General features: G+C 66.9%; 2 protein-coding genes across 3 annotated transcripts in view; one reads left to right on the top strand and one right to left on the bottom strand.

Moving 5' to 3' along the window:
• Nucleotides 1-9,497: 9,497 nt before the first annotated feature.
• On the bottom strand, nt 9,498-18,856 carry MRPL21 (mitochondrial ribosomal protein L21). 2 transcript variants are annotated; one of them, XM_070064912.1, is made up of 7 exons: nt 18,717-18,856; nt 15,511-15,568; nt 14,213-14,298; nt 13,743-13,906; nt 11,747-11,799; nt 10,937-11,040; nt 9,498-9,616 (listed from the first exon to the last, which is right to left on the bottom strand). In XM_070064912.1, the coding sequence occupies exons 1-7, from the start codon at nt 18,814-18,816 to the stop codon at nt 9,552-9,554; spliced, it is 630 nt and encodes a 209-aa protein (XP_069921013.1). In that variant the 5' UTR covers nt 18,817-18,856; the 3' UTR covers nt 9,498-9,551. The 2 variants fall into 2 exon arrangements, with proteins under 2 accessions (XP_069921013.1, XP_069920992.1); XM_070064891.1 differs by lacking the exon at nt 18,717-18,856 and adding an exon at nt 18,205-18,628.
• Nucleotides 18,857-18,867: 11 nt separating this feature from the next.
• Nucleotides 18,868-19,780, top strand: part of IGHMBP2 (immunoglobulin mu DNA binding protein 2) — a 33,527-nt gene continuing 32,614 nt past the window's right edge. Inside the window, exon 1 of the mRNA XM_051827841.2 lies at nt 18,868-19,022. Within this exon, the coding sequence (XP_051683801.2) occupies nt 18,940-19,022 (83 nt within the window). The 5' untranslated portion in view covers nt 18,868-18,939. The remainder of the gene's footprint in view (nt 19,023-19,780) is intronic.

Genomic DNA, 19,780 nt, shown 5'->3' with positions numbered 1-19,780 from the left:
CCCCCGGCCCGACGGCACCGAGCGCTGAGGCCCGGGGCCCCCCAGCCCGACGGCACCGAGTGCTGAGACCCGGGGGCCCCCCCGGCCCGACGGCACCGAGCGCTGAGACCCGGGCCCCCCCCGGCCCGACGGCACCGAGCGCTGAGGCCCGGGGCCCCCCCGGCCCGACGGCACTGAGCGCTGAGACCCGGGGCCCCCAGCCCGACGGCACCGAGTGCTGAGACCTAGGGAGGCATTCACCTGTTCACACCCAGCAATCCTCTGTCCTGGGTGCGGGAGGCAGACACGGGGAAGAACCGGACCCCTTTCCCTCGTGAGCCCCTGTCAGCCCCGACTGCGTGCCCAGCACTCAGCTCTCTGCTGAGCGCCCGCCTGGCCTGCCAGCTGCACTCTCGCCACTGGCCCACGCGACCCTGCTCTCCCAGTCTGAGCGTCGGGGCGCTGTCTCCCAGGTTCCGTCTGGAGGCGGGCCCATCTGTTCTGATGGACGCCCTACCCCACTCTTCCTCACCGACCGCTCCTCTCTGCCCCACGTCTGAATTCTGTCTCGTGCAGACGAGACCCCGTTCTGTTCATCTCGCTCTGGGGACATTTTCTTGGTTGTCTGGCCGGAGCGCTGAGGCCTCCTCTTGGAAGCTCTGTCTGACCAGCGTTCAGGTCAGTGTCTGCCGGTGGCGGGGGAGCCCCAGGGCCGCTGGGCGGTGCCGGGACCAGCGCAGGGGCCAGGCCCGGCGGCCGGCAGCGCTCTAGAACACTGACTTGGCTTTGGGAGAGAAACAGACCATGCCTGGGCCAGGTCCCCAGGCCAGACCTGGACAGGAGCCCCGTCTGGGAGACGGGTGTGGCGCCTGAGCACCAGGAGCGGGGCAGGGTTGATTCCGGAAGCACCTGCGGCTGCTGTGCTCGGCACTCCACGGTTGCCAGGTCGTCAGTTTGTTCACCAGTTGCCGCGTCCAGCACAGGCCTCCTGGCACAGCGTCCACTCTCCAGGAAGTGGAGAGAATGCTGCAAGGCGTGTGTGCATGCGTGTGCAGGCGTGTCCGTGTGTGCATGTGTGTGCGTGTATGTGTGTACATGCATGTGCAGGTGTGGGGGGCCCTCAGGGAAAGGCGGTCCCAGGGCTCTCCAGAGTGCGCAGCACCTTCCCACGCTGGGTTTGCACAACCACTGGGGAGGCAGAAGGCTGAGTCGCGTGGGGGACGCGGATGCAGGCAGGCGCCTTTCTCGTCTCCTGTTGCATTGCGTGACGGCCGCCCGAGCCGGGGCTGGGGCTGGGCTCTGTCCCGTGTCCCTTCCCAGCTTCCAACGGCTGAGGACGTAACAACTGTGCCTTTTTACTTTCTGTATTTCTTATTTTAAATTTATTTTCAAGAGAGAGAGACTGAGACAGACGGGAAAAACAGATCTTCCATTGGCTGGTTCACTTCCCAAATGCCTAACACAGCAGGGCTGGGCCAGGCCGAGCCAAGGAGCCAGGAACTGCACTCTGCTGTGTGGGTAGCGGGGGCTGAAATACCGGAGCCGGCGTGTGCTGCTTCCCAGGCTGTGCACAGGCAGGAAGCTGGATCCAAACCCAGCCGCTGCGGTGTGGGAGGCCGCCTAGCAGCTGCACCAGATGCGCGGCCTCGCAGTAGAGGCTCCGCTCCTTGTGCACCTGCTCCTCCGTGTGCTGCCGGGTCCTGGGGGCTTCCCCGTGCGGCCCTGGCTGGGGTGGCCAGCCCCTTCAAGGCAGGCTGTGGCCCTGGAGCGTCCTCTTCCCACAGCAGCTCCTCCGCTTCCACCCCACTCACACCCACGTTCTCCACCCCGGGAAGGGGAAGGACCCCAGGCTGGGCCCTGTGCTGTTCCCCAGCTGCGGGCGGCCGAGCTCGGGCCGCGAGTGCGGGGCTCGGGCTACCTGGACCACCGGGCACGGCCGCCACTTTCTCTTGGCCCCAGCTGTGCCGGATCGGGGGGATACACAACTGGCCCTGGGAGTTCCTGAGCAATTGTGGAACACAGGTCACAGCTGTAACCACCACCCCCACGCCCTCCCCTCTCACGCATCCCCCAGGCCCCCAGGGAAACAGAGCGGTGTCTAGTGGGGACCCCCCGGCGCCCTGCTCGAAGCGTGAGCATGCGGGAAGGCGGGGGGCTGAGCCGGAGCCCGGGTTCCTCTTCTCAGGCTTTGGTCAAAGGATCAGCTGTGGTCTGAATGTGCCCCCCCACCCAGCCCCATGTGTGAGTGGCACTGGCAGGTGGGACCCCTGGGAGGCGCCGGGTTGGGAGGGCTGTGCCCGGGTGAGTGGAGTCATCTAGGCCCAGCTTAATGGTCATTGCGGGGGGTTGGGTGGTGTCAGAGAAGCCGACCCTCAAACAGGCGGGCTCTGTCTGCCGTGCGACCGCCTCCAGCAGGTGACCAAGCAGCACGAAGCCTCACCCGATGCCAGGGCCTCTGGGACCTCCCGGCCTCCAGAACCAGCGGGTAAACGAGCCTCTTTCTTTATGAGCCACCTGGCCCAGGTGGCCGGCACAGCACCGGAAACGGGCACGGCCCTGCGCTGCCGGAGGTCTCTGCCCCGGGGTGCACCTGATGGGCCGTGCCGGCCAGCGTCTTCTGTTCTGTTCCTTGTAAGGGACGCTGGGCCACTGCAGCCGCCACCAGGCCCGCCAAGCCCCGTGCGGGCCAGTGTCCATTCCAGGGGCATCTGTCTCGCGGGCCAGCTGACTTTGGGCCTTCCCGCCAGGGGTCTACCACGCGGCCTCTGGTGGCCTCTGCTCGGCCGGCAGACCGGGCACTCTGCACCTCACAGGGGCCGGGAACACGTCTGGATTCAGCTCTGTGCTGGGCGCCCTGACCCAGTGACCTCTCACGTCCTGGACCCATGGCCACCTCTCATGAGCATGCAGGAGTCCCTCTGATGGCACCAAATTGTCCTCCTTCGATGACCGCTCAAATTTCCGGGGTCGAGCCTCACACAGGCACCGCCTTTGGCCGGCTGGGCACCCGTTGCCCTCCTGCTGGGCCAGACACCAGGTCAGCGCTGCTGGGCAAATAGCCTGCATTCAGCCTGCGCTGCCGACTGTTTTTTTCTTTTCTTTGGAAAAGCAGAGAGACGCAGGGCCGGCGCGGTGGCGTAGCAGGAAAAGCTGCCACCTGCGGTGCCGGCATCCCTTATAGGCACTGGTTTGAGTCCCAGCTGCTCCACGTCCGATCCAGCTCTCTGCTGTGGCCTGGGAAAGCACTGGAAGATGGCCCAAGTCCTTGGGCCCCTGCACCCGCATGGGAGACCCAGAAGAAGCACCTGGCTCCTGGCTTCAGATCGGTGCAGCTCTGGATGTTGTAGCCATCTGGGGAGTGAACCAGCAATGGAAGACCTCTCTCTCTCTCCCCCTCTCTTTCTCTGCCTTTCAAGTAAATAAATTAATTAATTAAAAAAAAAAAAGGCAGAGAGACAGAGAGAAAGGGTGGGAGGGACACACACACAGGGGTCTTCCCTCCACCGGTGTAGTCCCTAAATGCCTATAATGGTCAGGGCTGGGCCATGTCGAAGCCAGGAGCCAGGACCTCCATCCCACGTGGGCGCAGGGACCCAGCACTGGGGCCGTCCTCTGCTGCCCCCCGGGGACAGTAGCAGGGAGCCGGGATCGGGAGCAGGGGCGGGGCTCGACCCCAGGTCCACTCACGTGGGCTGCGCCTGCAGCTCTGCCTTCCCCCAGCAGGGCGGCGCCCTTGCAGGAACTGGTCCTCCACAGGTCAAGCAGCTGCCCGCGGGAGCCTGCAGCTGTGTGACGGCAGGGGCAGGCCCGGCCGCCCTGTGTGCAGGGGAAGGGGTGCCTCGCTGGGTGCCCTGCCCTGCATGCCCCAGGTGCCGTGGCGCCAGCTTTCCGGGGCCGTCATGGCCCGCATTCACAGGTGTGGCTTCACTCATGTGACAGCAGGAGGGGACGGCCCTGAGCCAGAAGCTCTGGAGTCCAGAGTCCCATCAGGGAGGGGACGTGGCCCCAAGCCCGGGTTCAGGCTCCGCATGGGGCCGTGTCAGAGACCATCTGTCCATCCCACATGGAGTGGGCTAGCCTGGACACGAGTGAGCGTTGGCAGTCCCGCTGACTCCCATGAGCTAGTCAACAGTGACGAAGGAGGCTGGCTGTTCCCCTTCCGATCCAGCTCTCTGCTGTGGCCTGGGAAAGCAGTGGAGGATGGCCCACGTCCTTGGGCCCCTGCACCCGCGTGGGAGACCCGGAAGAAGCTCCTCGCTCCTGGCTTCTGCCTGGCCCAGCTCCTGGTGTTTGTGGCCATCTGGGGAGTGAACCAGTGGATGGAAGCTCTCTCTGTCTCTGCTTCTGTCTGTAACTCTGCCTCTCAAGTAAATAAATAAAATCTTAAATTGTTTTTTAAAGATTTATTTAAAAGGCAGAGTTACCGAGAGAGCCAGAGAGATCGATCTTCACCCACTGGTTCATTCCTCAAGTGGCCAAAACGGCAGGGGCTGGGCCAGGGAAGCCGGGAGCCGGGGATTCCATGTGCGTCTCCCACGTGGGTGGCAGGGCCCAGCTACTTCCTTCCCAGGCACATTAGCAGGGAGCTGGCTCGGAGGCAGAGCAGCAGTGCCCGTACGGGATGCCGGCACCACAGGCATGGCTTACGCTGCTATGTCACAGCCCCGGCCCCACTCCAAGTCTCCCACGTGGGTGGCAGGGCCCAGCTACTTGAGGACCTATTTATTGGAGAGGCAGGGCGAGAGCGAGAGGTGAGAGTCTCTGAACTGCGGGAAGTGCCGCCTTGGGTGCCCGTCAGTGCCGGGCTCCCGTTGGTCTGTCGGGGTTTGGTGCTGGCAGCGTAGGAACGCGGGCCAGGCTCCCCTCGGCCCCTGAGGCCCTGCTGCAAGAGAGGAAACACACGAACTGCTGTGTGTGCCGCGCTTGCATGCTGAGATCACCCCTCCCGGGAGTTAGCAGGTGTGCACCCCCCGGTAGAGTGGGGAGGGCAGACCACTCCTAGGGGAGCAGTGAGTGCTTCTTAGGGGAGCTCCATGGGCTCAGAGGACACCCCGGGGCCTGTCCCCAGTCCCCTGGGCCCACAGAACTCACGGTGGATTGCCAGGGATTCTTCCGGAATGCCCTCCCCACACCCGTTCTGCTCATCAAATCTTGTGCTCTGAAACCCTCTGGAGCCCCCAGGAGCTTGGTCGCCAGCCTGGCCCTCCTGCAGGCCGGGGGGTGGGACTTTCTGGTGAGGGGCCCCAACCTGAGACTAAGGCGGTGGGCTCACCCTAAGCCGTGTCACCAGCATAAACTCAGTGTGACCCAGAGGGGCCCCTTACGAGTGACAGAGACCCTCCTGTCAGGGAATCCCCAGGGTGCAGGACTGGGGCCGAAGACCCAGTCTGTGTCGTTTTGCACCACAGTGACCTGGCCTGCGCCACTGCTGTCTTTCAATTGATTGATTTAACAGTGGGAGAGAGAGCGCTCTCCTATCCCACCCCCTGGTTCACGCCCCGAATGCCTGCAGCAGCATGGGCTGGGCCAGGTTGAAGCCGGAGCTTGGAGCTCACCCAGGTCTCCCTGGGGAGCTGGAAGCCGAGTGCTCGAGCCACCGCCAGGCCTCCCAGCGTCCGCATTAGCCGGAACCCGAGCCAGGCCCTGTGGCGTGGGATGCGGGCCCCTGGTTCCCGCGCCAGGTCTTGGTGAGTTCCTGGGGAGAGCCCTGCAGACTTAGGGCTCACCCCGGGGAAGGCAACAGGGTGGCACTGGCCGGACCTCCGTGTGCTCGTGGGAGTGGAGCCTGGGCTGGTTCTGAGGATTAGCGTGTTTGCTGTGCGTGCCCCAGTGCCCTGCCCACAGGACGGGCTTGGCAAACACTGGAGGCGGAGCCCGCCCGCCCCGGCCCCAGCGGGTAGGGGGGTGAGTCTCCCACTGCTTCCTGTTTCCTCTTTGGTGACAGCACCCACACAGCGCACTTCTACTTCCCAGCCAGCCCTCCTCCAAGTGACCTTTGTCCCCAGCTGTGGCTTCCGATCTCATAAGGGCGCTGCCAGCCCTGCCCGTTTATGGCCAGCCTGGGTAGAGGGCAAGCCCCTGACACCTGTGTCCCGTCCATCAGGGCTTCAGACCCTTGGCTGGGCTGCCCAGGGACCACCGGTGTGTTTGCGGTGGCCATCAGCAGGGGGAGCGCCTGCGAGCAGAGGGCACCTCCTGGGAGCCCTGGGCAGCCTGGGCCCTGAGCTCACGGTCACGGGGCGAGGTGTCTGTCCAGGAAGTGAGTCAACGGGCACCCAGCCTTCCAAGGGTGCTCTCTTTATCTCTGCAGGCTGCGGCAGGAAGTGGGGTGCGGCCCGGGGAGGCTGGGGGCCGGGTCCTGACTGCCCGTCCCTCACTGGGCCTGCGACCAGCTACCTCTGCCCCTGGAAAACTCACCTGACACCAGCCAGGTGCGGCCTGAGGCCCGCAGACCCCTGTGCCTCCCCGAAGGTGGCTCTGCACCCCTGAGCCCCCAGCTGCGTGGAGTCAGGGGTCCTCTGAGAGCCATTCCCCGAGTGCTCTCTGCACGCTTGGTGAGGTCGCGGGTGCAGTGTCGTCAGCCAGCGATGCAGACGGATGTCCCCTGGGAGCTGGCAGCGCACAGGGCAGACGAGACGCGGAGGGACCCGCCGAGGCGGGACGGTGCAGGCGGTTACTTTGCGGCTTTCTCCAGGAGCACAGCTGCACGTGTCTAGAAGCCCAGCACTAACCAGGGTCCTGCCGGCACCGCACGTTACCAAAGAGGAAGCCGTGGCAGGCCCTGCCCAAGCTCACACAGCCCCAAAGCGGCAGAACCGCCGTGGGTGACATGCGCGGCAGGGGCTCTCCTGCCCCTGGGAGGCCCTCGGCAGGGAGGCCACGGCTGACTCCAGCAGCCAGTAGGAGCCCGGGGGGGCGTTAGGACAGGGGACACCAGGGCCAAGGGACAGAGCCCGGAGAGGTGGGAAGTCGCAGGGCTGGGGTCCGGGCCTCCCCTCCAGCCAGTCGCTCCTCGGAATCCACAGGGGATTGGATCCAGGACCCCCCGGGATCCCCGAACGTGCACGGAACCCACAGATGTCCCCGTGTGCTCTCAGCCAGCCCTGGTGACTGACGCCCCTGACACAGGAGCCGGTACAAGCTGCGAGGCTGCGGTTCAGGGAGTGACGAGGGAAGACTCCCGCGTTCACCTATCCACAGAGGTTTCCTACCCACAGTGGCTGAATCCACGGACAGGGTCCACACACGGAGGCTGGCTCCGGAATTAACGCTGCCGGGCACCGTTTTACCAGTGCCGTGAGCTCTGAGGAAGGTTCTGGAATCACCTCCCACTGATGGCTGTGGGAAGGGTGCTGGCTGGGCGGCGGCAGGGGCCCGAGAGCCTGGGGCTTGGCCGTGGGGCTCCCGCACGTTTTCCTCTGTGCCTCACCCCCTCTGCCCCAGCGGGGAGGTTTAGGGGTGACCTCTTGGCCCATCCCTGGCCCCAACAGTTCAGAGCGGCCAGGAGGTGAGAGAGCAAAGGGCGGCCACAGAGCCGCGGGAGCTGGCGGGGTCAAGGTGGCTGTTTGCAGGAGGGGACGCCAGCAGGTGCCTCTGGGTAAGGCCCACGTGGCCACAGAGCAGAGGAGCCGTGGGAGTCGTGCCAGGGCCGGCAGGCTGCGCAGTGGGGGCGGCAGGGGCGCCTGCACTCCGGGAGATGGTGACGGATCTGCACGTGCTGTTTTTCAGTCAGCTGTAACTCATTAATCGAGTTCATAAAAATAAAAAACTGTGGCAAAAGTTACCATGTTAACCATTCTAAGCGCACAGGTCAGCGAATCGGGCACACACAGGGCTGGGCAGTCGCCACCTCCCACACTGGAACTCTGTCCCCGCCCAACACTGACTCCTGCCGGCTCACTCCCGGCACGCCTGCACCAGCCAGGGCCGGGCTGGGAGCTCCGAGCGCCAGGGACTCAGCACTGGGGCCACCATTCATTGCCTCGCAGCCACATCAGCGGGGAGCTGGATAGAAAGTGGAGAAGCCGGGCCTCACTGCGGGACATGGGCACCCAGATGGCAGGGACACGGGCGCCCAGGCGCAGGCTTTGCTGAGGGATGTGGACACCCAGGTGGCAGCTTGCCCGGCGGCCCCATGCGGGCCCCAGGAGTCGCCTCTCCACCTGGCACACGACCTGCAGGTCGCTCACGCTGCAGGGAGCACGAGTGGCAATCTCCCCGTCTTCAAGGCTGACCACCCCCACCGCCTGCCACCGCACTGTGGACGGACACTCAGGCTGTTCCAGGCTTTAGTCACATGGACAAGGCCGCTATGCGCGTGGGGCACAAGGCTCTCCCCCAGAGCCAGTTCCTTGGGGTGTGCCGGTCATGGAATTGCTGGATCGCTCGGCGCTTGAAGCAGGGTTTTTAGGAGTTAACCCGGACCCGTGAGCGGCAGGTCGTGCTGGCTCCGTCTCTTTCCAGGCCACGCCCACAGCGAATCCTGACCATGCCTGTGCCACGTGGGGCCTGCCAGCTGTGGGGAGCCCCTCCCCGTGCCCCCACGGGGCAGGCAGCACAGAAGCCAGCTCAGAGGCCCAGCACCACAGCGCAGTGGCTCCAGGACCCCGCCTCCAGCCCCAGGCTGAAAGGCCCGGCTGCAGCAAAGCTTCCCGGTCTGTTCTGGCGCAAGCAGAGCGTGGAAGACGGACGTGAGCAAGCCACCGAGTGCGGATGGGCTACGACCCACACGGGGGACGATGACGCTGGGAGACAGCGCCGGGGCTGGCAGAGACAGGCCCAGAGACGGCCCCGGGTGCAGACACAGACGGAGACGCAGCCAGCCAGGCCTGCATCTACAAAGCAGAACCTCGGGACTGTGGGCCACGCTCCCCACTCTGAGGACCACGCTGCAGGCGAGGGGGAGCCTGCGGGGCTGCTGCCCCCTGCTGCTCGCAGGGGTCACTGCAGGGGCGAGGGCACTGGCTCGGGGGCCCCGAGGAGGGGTCACTTCCTCACTCCCAGGGCCCAGGGAAAATACCAGGCTCACTTTCGTCACAGGCGCAGCCGTCTCACGGAAAGCCCCGACCCCTCTCCTGGGGGAACCTCTGCACCCCAGGCCCCGCCTCTCCGCTGCAGGCTCCCGGGGCCGCCCTGGGCCCAGGACCTTGTCCCTTCTCATGCTGTGTAGCTTCCCGAGGCACCTCCCCCACGCCTGCCTGGTGCACCCCAAAACGGACCTGAGGAGCCCGCGCCCTTCCGGGGCCCAGCTCCCTCCCTGCTGCCGCCCGGCTCGTCTCCAGGACCTCTGCACCCCCAGCCTCCTCCGTCCAGGCCCTGGGCCCGCCCAGTCCTCCTGGTTGCCCAAGGTGACCCCCGCCAGGCTGCACCCCAAGGGAAGCCTCACACACAGGCGCCTGTGCTTGTCCTTGTCCCAGGGGCCTCGCTGACGCCAGCGCAGAGGGCGCCCAGGAGTCCCGCCTGTGCCCGTGTCCCCCACACGCTCACCCGGCTCCAGATGTGAACACGAGAGCCTGGTGTCTTGCCCAACAGGTTTATTGTCACCCTGCCGCGGACGGACGTCGGCTCAGCCATCACAGCAGGCGCGGCGCGACCTCCACGGTGTTTATCCGGAGCACGGTCTGCGGGCTCACGGTGACTGCGAGAGACAAGTCGCCATGCGCTTCAGCACGGCGTCCGCCCGCGGCCCACCCACGGCTCCGGCTCTGCCCCGGCACGCAGCCCCGTGTCCTGCGCAGCACTGGTGCTCCGCGGTGTCTGCCACACCTCGCTCGCTCGCTCAGCAGAGACGGCAGCGCCAGAGGCCTGGAGGCCAGCAGAGCCCCCTCCCTCCGTCCTCCTGGCCGGCGGGCGGGACTGGCCCACTCCCCAGAAGGCACGGCAGGGGCTCTGTGCCAGGCGGCACTGTGCGGCTGGCCGCCGGCCACTCCCCGGCCTGCGTGGCCTGAGCCCGGGCGGCTCCGGTCCTGGAGGTGCCCACCTCGCGGGGCCTGTGCCTCCCAGGGGCTCCTCCAGGGCCAGCCTTGGAGCTGTTCGTGGCGTAAGGGCTGAGGCGGTGCCAGCCCCGCGACTGAACCGAGCAGGGCACGGCGGGCAGGGGGGCGTTGGGGGGGCCTGGGTGGCGCTCCCTGGGACGGGAGAGCGGGACGTGGGCAGCAGTGGCCAGGCTGAGAGCTGCCGGGATTCCTCCCATGGCCCCGACGTCTGGGTGCACCTGCTCCTCGGAGCACAAAGGGGAACCCACGTGCCCCGGGCACCAGCGCCTGTCCCCGTCCTCACTGCAGGCACCGCTGTCCTGGCCGCTTGCTGCTGACCCACCGCCCACCTGCCCACAGCTGCCCTCTGCTGTGTTCTCCGTGGGGGGGGGGTCCGTAGGGGAAGCTGGGGTCCTGTGAACCCGCCCCTGCGGCTCGGCTCCACCCTCAGGTCCTGGGGCTGCTGCCCCCCCACACCCTCCTGCCGTGGGCTCAGCTGCTCCGGCCCTCCTGCTCTGACCTCACCAGTTAACCTGCACCCAAGACCCGTGCGTCCCTCCGGGTTTCTCGGCCCCTTCTCGCGGCCCCGCACCCCTCCAGAGGGGGCTGTGGCTGTGGGTTCTGTACCCATTCTGCCCTCCGTAGGCCACATGAGGCACGAGAAGCACTGTACGGTACCCAGCACAGTGCGGCCTTGCTCACCGCCACGCAGAGCTTCCCAAGAGGCCCCGCCCCCTGGCACCCCAGGCCGCGTACGTCCGTGCTGAGGGGCACAGCTGACCCGCGTCCCCGCTCCTGCTGGCCGTGTGGGCGTCACCAGGCAGGCGGAAGTCCGCACTTCCTGCGGCGACTCCTGGGGGCCTCACCCTCCACCCCCCGCCTGGCGCCGGCTCCACCCCGCTCTCAGCCACCCGGCAGCAGGACACGGGCCCAACGGCCAGGGCACGGGAGTGCGGGCGCCGGCCACACTTGCTCAAACTTACTTTTTTTCTTCTTGAAGTTTTTCCTTTTCCTAAACTTCATGTTGATTTTTGGCCACGACTCTGTCTTTTCAATGACCGTGGCTTCCACTCGGACGAGGTCCTTTCTAGAAGAAAACACACACTGACAGATCCCGCGGACGGCCCCTCCGTCCACACACTGACGGATCCTGTGGATGACCCCTCCGTCCACACACTGGCGGATCCGGGGACGGCCCCTCCGTCCACACTGACGGATCCGGGGACGGCCCCTCCGTCCACACACTGGCGGATCCGGGGACGGCCCCTCCGTCCACACACTGGCGGATCCGGGGACGGCCCCTCCGTCCACACTGGCGGATCCGGGGACGGCCCCTCCGTCCACACTGGCGGATCCGGGGACGGCCCCTCCGTCCACACTGGCAGATCTGGGGGACGGCCCCTCCGTCCACACTGGCGGATCCGGGGACGGCCCCTCCGTCCACACTGACGGATCCGGGGGACGGCCCCTCCGTCCACACTGGCGGATCCGGGGACGGCCCCTCCGTGGCCCCGACGCCTTTGCTGAGGACTCCCAGGGGAGGTCGCGCCCTGTTCTCCTCTGACGCAGAAGCAGCTGCCCTCGCTGGGAACATTCCGGAAGCCACACAAAAGCCTGACAAAGCGTGGCGCGAGCGATGGACGAGTCCCGGGTCAGTGACTGGGGCGGGCCTTCTCCTCACGCGATGCTACCCGCCCACCCCGTGCCGGTGCCGCGCCGACAGCGATGTCCCCGCCCGGCCTAACTGCTCCAGGTCCTCAGCCCGCACGGCCCGGCCCCGGGCAGCGCCTTACCTCAGGAGTGGCCTGCCGAGCAGCGTGAAGCCGTCTGCCCCAACCAGCAGGACCTGAAAAAAGTGAACAGGCGCATTTCATCAGCGACTCGTCACCAGGCAGTCCCAGGAGGACGGCGGCAGCTGCCACGGAGGCAGCGGCAATGCACACGGCGTGATGATGGCTCACCCTGGTGAGCAGGTGTAACACGCACCGGTGTGATGACCGCTCACAGCTGGTAAGCGGGTGATACACCTGTCAGTGTGAGGACCGCTCACAGCCGGCGAGCGGGTGTAACGCACATCGGTGTGATGGTGGCTCACAGCCAGCGAGCGGGTGTAACGCGCATCGGTGTGATGACGGCTCACAGCCGGCGAGCGGGTGTAACACGCACCGGTGTGATGACCCCTCACAGCTGGTGAGCGGGTGTAACGCACATCGGTATGATGACGGCTCACAGGTGGTGAGTGGGTGATACACTTGCCAGTGTGAGGACCGCTCACAGCCGGCGAGCAGGGTATAGCACATTGGTGTAGTGACCCCTCACAGCCGGCGAGTGGGGTGTGGGCCGGCAACACAGGCCCGCTCAGCCCACAGCACAGGCCGGCCAGCCAATGCCCCACGTGTCAGCGGCAGGAGATGTAACCTCGGCAACCTCCTACACACACTGGGGGCTTCTTAAAAAAAAGATGTGAAAGGGGAAGGGAGGGAGGGAGAGAGGGAGGGGAGACAGCTTCCCTCCACTGGTTCACGCCCCAGACGCCTCCAACAGCCGAGGCTAAATCGCACAGGGCTGGGAACTTCCCCTGGGTCTCCCACACAGACGGCAGAGACACAGGCACTTGGGCCGTCCTCGGCGGTCCCCGGCGGGATGTTTTATCAGAGGAGTGGAGCCAGGACAGATGCCAAGGGCCTCTGAGAGGCGACACGGGCATCCCAGCAGACTTCACAGTGATGCCAAACGCCCTTTAAGAGGCAGAGAGGGCCGGCGCCACGGCTCACTAGGCTAATCCTCCGCCTTGCGGCGCCGGCACACCGGGTTCTAGTCCCAGTTGGGGTACCGGATTCTGTCCCGGTTGCCCCTCTTGCAGGCCAGCTCTCTACTGTGGCCAGCGAGTGCAGTGGAGGATGGCCCAAGTGCTTGGGCCCCTGCACCTGCGTGGGAGACCCAGAAGAAGCTCCTGGCTCCTGGCTTCAGATGGCTCAGCTCCGGCCACTGCAGCCAATTGGGGAGAGAACCAGCGGATGGAAGACCTCTCTCTCTTTCTCTGTCTCTCTCTGTCTGTAACTGCATTTCAAGTAACTAACTAACTAACTAAATAAATCTTAAGAAGAAACGTTCAGGCGCCCACTCCCGCCGCGGAGCGCATCTTTGATGGTGAGCCGCACGCAGAGCCGCTGCACCCGTTAGGGGCAGAAAGCCTCGCCCGGGGCTGCTGGATGTGGCCGGTGAGCCCAGCTCTGGGCTGAGCAGCTGAGCTCGCGCCCAGGGCCGGGCACAGAGGCTGGGGAACTTGAACGAGTGCTGACCGCACCCTGGCCACGCGATCCGCACAGTGCCCACTGCGAATCCGCAGGTGAACGTCCCACACGCTCCCCGGACACGGCAGCCAGACCCTCCCTGGACAGGGTGCACACCCTGCTGAGTGGCCAAGCACAGGGAGCCGGCCCGGGGAGACGCGCCTGACCCCGTCCCCACGGCTCGGGACAGAGCGGCCGTGGCACTCCCGTGCCTCACGCCCTCGGCGGGATTTCTACATCCGCGGCAGTGAGGAGAGTGGGAGGCACAGCCAGAAAGAGCAGCCGAGGCCCGGCCCGGCCGGTGCCCTGCTGCGGCTGCGCGCCCCTCGGCCTGGGGCCTGACCGGCCGGGCGGGGAGCAGCCGCTGCGTGGGGACGGCAGAGCCGCGAGCCTCACCTTCTCCAGCCGGATCCGCTGCGTGGGGACGGCAGAGCCGCGAGCCTCACCTTCCCCAGCCGGATCCGCTGCGTGGGGACGGCAGAGCCGCGAGCCTCACCTTCTCCAGCCGGATCCTGTCCCCGCATGCAGCGTCCAGCTCGTGCTCGATCAGAATCAGGTCTTCGGAGGTCACCTTCCACTGGTGGCCGGCAAAGTGCACCACGGCAAAGAGCCGGCCGTGCTGGCCCCGGGCGATCAGCTCGTTCACCGCCGCCACGACCTCTACGGGGAAAGCGGGTGGGGGCGGCACGGACGGAGCAGCAGGGCCGGGGGTAGCGGCCAGCCCACCCCCGCTCTTCCGACCCGGGAAGACTCTGTCCTGAGCCCACGTGTCTGTCCACCCACAGCAGCCGGCCAGGGCCCCTCCCTCCCTCCCACTCCCTGCCAGCAGCACCCAGGTGCTCACGGCAAGAGCGACCCTGAGCTGTCACCCCTGCACCCAGCCCCGGGAAACCCTTGCTCTGCGGTCAGGCCCGCCCTGGGGAGGCGGTGCCGCCCTCCAGCTTCCTGCTCGGTGGAGCTGCATACCTGTGTGGTGTCTGGTCTCCTCTGTGGGGTCCGGCAGGGCAACCACGGGCCAGGGCGGCGAGCTCAGCGACGTTTGGGGGACGTAGCTGTGAGAACATTCACGTACGTGGCTATAAGCACGTACGCTCAAAATCCCAAAGCAATGGCTGGGCAGGGCAGGGCCGCGAGCCACGGCCGCAGGCCCTGCAGGCCGCGTGCGTGAGTGTGCAGGCCTGCCACGTCACGGGACCCCAGGTGCACCACGGCCGCTCCCGCACAGCCCCCAGCCAGCCGCCGTGTGTGCCAAGCCTCCAACAACCCAGACTGCGGCCCGGAGGGCAGGGCGCTTCCCGGCGCTCTCCCCACCACGCAGGACCACACGGATGAGGGCGGGCGCTTCTCCCTGCACACGGCCTCCTGGGCATCAAGGCCGCTGGAAGCAGCTGCTATCAGCCCTCGCTCAACCGGGCTCCACCGGGCCGGCTCCCCCCGCCCTTCCCCCTGCAGCCCCACTCAGGTGGGCACACGCTTCCCTCACACCTGGGCAGAGGGCGCCAGGCAGCCGTGTGTGTGACCCCAGCTCTGCCCCAAGTCTCTGAGAATTCGGGAACAAAGCAGTGGCCTTCAAAGGCCACGCAGGGTTACCGTCCGCTCTGCTTGTTTCTTTTCTTTTTTTTGGGGGGGGGGGGGTCTAAAAAGATTCATTAGAGTCAAAGTCCTCCAGCCAGAGAGGCATGGAGGGGGCTTCCAAGAGAGGAAGAGCCCAGAGAACTCTGGCACTGGGTGCACTCTGAAGCGCAGCGTCTAAACAAACTGGGCAGTCAGGTCGGCACTCAGTCACCAGGCGCGGACGAACCCGGCAGAAGGCCTGGTGCAGTTCTCCATCCCGTGACGGTTTTTCCTAAGCACACGATTAACCCTTGGATGCGCCTTTTCAGAATCGGGCAGTTCCTCCTGGGGACTTCCGCATTTATTTATTTTCATTTTATTTGAAAGGTTTTATACATGTAGTAGTATATATACACATATATGTAGAATACATATGGGGAGAGAGAGAGAGAGAGGAGAGAGAGGGAGAAGCTGCCCATCTGCCGGCTCCCTCCCCTAATGCGTCTAACAGCTGGGGCCGGGCCGGGTCAAAGCCAGGAGCCCAGGACCCAGTGGGGTCTCTCACAGGAGGGGCAGGGACCCGAGGCCTCTGCGAGCTGGGGTCAGGAACGGAGCTGGGAGCGGGCCCAGGCGCTGGTTAACGGGCTGTGGGGTCCCAGGTGCCCGCCCGCCCCAACACAGGAGTCCCCCGCGGCTCGGCTCGGCATTACCCTTGTGGAAACGAAGCGCTCTGTGACCGGAACCTCCCAGGAGCAGACCGGAGGCAGGCTGTGGGAACAAGAGAAACACGCGGGGACGGCGCTAAGTGCACAATGGCACCGCTGGCGTCTGCCGCAGCCGCCGTGGCCCACGTCACCACACGCCCACACGCAGGTCCAGGTGAGCAGTCTCAGAGAACGAGTGAGACCGCGCCGCGCAGACGCTGCTAACGTGAGTCACCCCCACTCTCATTCACAGCCCCCGGGCCCAGACGCGCCCCGCGCCCGAGCGTGGGCGGTCGCCCAGTCGGTCGACGATTCTCCCGCGATTCCAGTGGTGCTGGGTCTGCGCTCCCCACAGCTCGTGGCAGAAGTGACACGCGTGGCTTCTGGGGTCAGGTTCTGTCTCGGACGCTGCTCTCTGGCTGCAGCACTGGGAGTGGCCCTGCAGAGAGGCCCACGCGGCGAGGAGCCAGGGGTGTGGCCGGCACCCACGGGAGCAGGCATGCGAGTGGATTATCCAGGCCCCGTGGAGTCGGGACCACCGCAGCCTCCGCTGACCGGCCTCGCTGCCGTCCAAGACCCAGAGCCGGAAGCCCTCGGCCCACTGCTCCCAACTCCCGCCCTCAGAAACGGCACGAGAAAGGAAATGTGCGCCGTCCCAGCCTGCAGGTTCCGGGGTGTCCACGGCAGAGGGCGGCGCCAGGCCAGGCACGAGGCCTGCAGCTGACCAGACGGGCGCAGCAGGCAGAGCCGGCGCGCAGCGTGAGCAGAGGGCACGCGGCTCAGCGAGCATGGCACTCGCGTGAAATAAAGCAGGCTCCACTTTGCACAGCGTAAACCTCACCCCCAGACTTCCCCCACAAGAGCTCCCGGTTCTCCTGGGCTGGGTCCCCGTCTCCACGCCCGCCGCGGGCCTGGGCTCCACCTCTGCCTGGTGACTGCTGCCACCCGGTGGTCACTCAGCACCGGGCAGGCGCTCGCCTCCGCGCTGGGGCAGCCGGCTCTGAGCCCGCAGAGCGCGGCTCCTCTAATGCAGACCCTGGCGGCACTGGGTCCCCGGCACCCGGCGGACTGAGCTCCCAGTCATGAAGGCATTTGGGGAGTGGCCCCGTGGGCGGAGCTTGCTCTCAAACACACAGAGCGGATCCCAAGTGTGCCCCTCTGGCCTGGCCTGCTCTCCCAGACCTGCACAGCCACCTGTCGTGTGCCGTCGCCACCTGGGCGCCTGACGGACACTCTGAACCCAACACGGGCTCCCGGCCCCTCCCACGTCCTCCTCACGGTACACGAGGGCGGCGTCATCCCTCCAGACACTCAGGCTCCAACCCCTGGACACCACGGACCCTCTCTCACACCCCTCGGCCGAGGCGTGGGCAAACCTGTCGGCCCTGCTCTCTGCACAGCAGCCCGTGACGGCGTCACTCAGGTCACGCCCAGTCACTGCTGCCCTTGCGGAGCCGCCCTGTCACTCAGGGAAAAGCCAATGCCCGCACAGTGGCTACAGGTGGGGCAAGGCGACCCCTCCCAGATGCCCCGCCCACACCCCCTACCCTGTCCCGCCAGGCGCACCCCTGCCTCGGGGCCTTGACTTGGCTGTGGCCCCCTGGACACCCACACTCACTCGCCTGGCCAGGGCCCGCAACGCTGACCCTCCCCGCCCCTGGGTCTCCACTCACCGCTCTCAGCAGGGAGACCCCGCCCGCCCGGTCTCCGCGAGCCCTTTCTCCTAGGTCCTCCTGTCTTCTAATGCATCACGGACCCCCAAGGGGGGGAGGGGAGCTGCCTGTCCCTCCGCACACCCCCTGCCCCATCAGAGCCCCGGCTTCCCAGCAGGAACCCCGGTTCTGTATTTATCGCCTGTGCCCTCCTCCCCCCGCGTCTGGCAGGTAACAGGTGCTCTGTTTAGACCGAGATCCACTGTGCTAACCCTCTGCGGGGGTGCCCAGGACTGGCGGCTCTGCCCCCACCCGGAGCCACGCCGCCGCGAAGTGCTCAGCCGGCAAGTGTCCGCCCCCACCTGCTCTGTCGCCCAGACACCTGAGGCTTGGCCGTGTCTGCACCCGTCTCCCTCGCCCGCTCTGCACGTCCCATCCGCTCCCCTCCCCTGCGTGGACCCTGTCAGCTTCTGTGTAAACTCCGGCCGCTACGTCCACGCGTTCCCACGTGAGCGCCGGCGTCCGTGTCCCCTCGGGCCCAGCTCGGTGCGGACTTTTCACACCGCTCTCGGCTCTTGTGCCCCCTGTGGGCCCCTGGCCTCACCTACACCGACACAGGGACACATCACCTGCACACCCCCACTGTCACCACCGAGGCCACAGCCCCCACCCCGCCCCCGTGCCATTCTAGACAGAGTGACCAGGTGTGCCCGCCCTCCGCATCGAGCCAGAGTTCCTCTCACGGCCCTCCCTCGGGCTCCCCCTCCCCGGCACCACCGTCGCGGTCCCGGTCTCCGATGTTTCGCCTTTTCCCGGATGTTCCACAGCGGGAACCACACAACGTGCGTCCTTTCTTCTAGGGCGCCCACTTTTCTTAAATAAACAGATTTGTTGTTTTTATTTTACTCGAAAGGCAGGGGCGCAAGGAGAGAGCAGCCGGGGTCTCCCGCGTGGCCACCACCTGCTGCCCACCCCGCCGCTGTGCCAAACCCCGATCCCCGTCCCTACAGCTTTCCAGGGCCAGCGCGGCACCGATGCACCTGCTTACTTAACCCTTCGCCTGCTGGACGGCCTGCCGGTCGCTTCCAGACTCTGGGGCGCACAGGCGTCCCCGGGGCCGGCTTTCTGCGCGGACACAAGCTTTGCTGGACACGCCCGTGATACTTGTGGGCGCGGACCACAAGACACGCTGTTCGCTCGGCCGAGCCGGCCGGCACGTTTTTACGGAAGACGCAGGTCCAGCCAGCGGCCACTGCCACGCCCGGGTGAGGCGGCCCTCGCATCGCCAGCCACACGCCTGCTTGGCCTCCCGACAGCCCGGCCTCGCTCCAGGCGGGAGACGGGGCACTAGCGCCGCTTTCCTCGGCCGGAGCGCAGCGCTTCAAGCCCGGGCTCCCATAACCCATAACCGACGGCTCCCGGGACTCCAAATCCCGCGCCTGGTCACCGCGAAGCCGACGCGGAAGGCACCACCTTGCACCCACACACGTGCACGGCGTGACAGCCGGGGAGCACCGCTCGCCCCCGCTCCCTCCCTTCGTCCCGTGGCCCTGGCCTCACCCGCCGCGGGCCCCGAAGGTCTCAGGAGGCCACGGCTGCACGCGGACATCAGCCGCCCCACCGTGACTGTGAAGGCCGATGCCGCCATGGGCGCCGCCATCTTTCCGCAGCCTCGGCCGGAACCGGAAGCGGCGCGAACCTCGTGCGTCGACGCACGGGCCCGGCGGGGAACAGGGGTCGCGCGGCGACTCCGGCCCGGCGCGGAAGCGCGACCTCGGCGGCCATGGCCGCGGCGGTGGAGAGCTTCGTGACGAAGCAGTTGGACCTGCTGGAGCTCGAGAGGGAAGCGGAGGTGGAGGAGCGCAGGTACGGCGGCCGCCGGCTGCCCCGAGAGCCCGGGCGGAGACGGCTGCGCGCCCCTCGCCGCAGTCTGCGGACCCGGGCAGCCCTGTCCGCTCCGGACCCGGGAGCCCTGCGGGCCGGCGGGAGGCGGGCCTGCGCGGTGCGCTGGGGACCGGGCAGGGTCTCTCCGCCGCGGAGGGTCGGGGAGGGCGTCCGGGAGGAGGGGGTCTCCGGGGTGAGGGCGCGGGAGCCTTCGTCCAGGGGCAGAGCCGGGCGAGGGGAGCCTTCGGGAGCGGGAGCGGACGCTTCTGCACTGGGCAGGCCCTAAAAAACGTTTGTTCTGTTTACTGGAGAGGGAGAGGGGGCGGGGGTGTCAGCGGTGGGGTGGGCTGGACCAGGGCGGGGGGAGGGGGAGGCGGCGTGTACCGGTCAGCGGTGGGGTGGGCTGGACCAGGGCGGGGGGAGGGGGAGGCGGCGTGTACCGGTCAGCGGTGGGGTGGGCTGGACCAGGGCGGGGGGAGGGGGAGGCCGCGTGTACCGGTCAGCGGTGGGGTGGGCTGGACCAGGGCCGGGGGAGGGGGAGGCCGCGTGTACCGGTCAGCGGTGGGGTGGGCTGACCAGGGCCGGGGGAGGGGGAGGCCGCGTGTACCGGTCAGCGGTGGGGTGGGCTGGACCAGGGCGGGGGGTGTGAGCGAGGCCGCGTGTACCGGTCAGCGGTGGGGTGGGCTGGACCAGGGCGGGGGGAGGGGGAGGCCGCGTGTACCGGGTCAGCGGTGGGGTGG

The sequence above is a fragment of the Oryctolagus cuniculus genome, chromosome 1, assembly GCF_964237555.1.
Source record: "Oryctolagus cuniculus chromosome 1, mOryCun1.1, whole genome shotgun sequence".
Taxonomy (NCBI): domain Eukaryota; kingdom Metazoa; phylum Chordata; class Mammalia; order Lagomorpha; family Leporidae; genus Oryctolagus; species Oryctolagus cuniculus.
The sequence above is the reverse complement of the archived record's forward strand: the minus strand, read 5'-3'. Positions and strand labels throughout refer to the sequence as shown.

Coding starts and splice junctions, on each gene's coding strand:
- MRPL21 (XM_070064891.1), bottom strand. CDS start 18,562: ATGGGTTATGGGAGCCCGGGCTTGAAGCGCTGCGCTCCGGCCGAGGAA. Junction 11,800..13,742: donor ACAGGATCCGGCTGGAGAAG/GTGAGGCTCGCG, acceptor CACTTTTTTCAG/GTCCTGCTGGTTGGGGCAGA. Junction 11,041..11,746: donor CTCGGCAGGCCACTCCTGAG/GTAAGGCGCTGC, acceptor GTTTTCTTCTAG/AAAGGACCTCGTCCGAGTGG.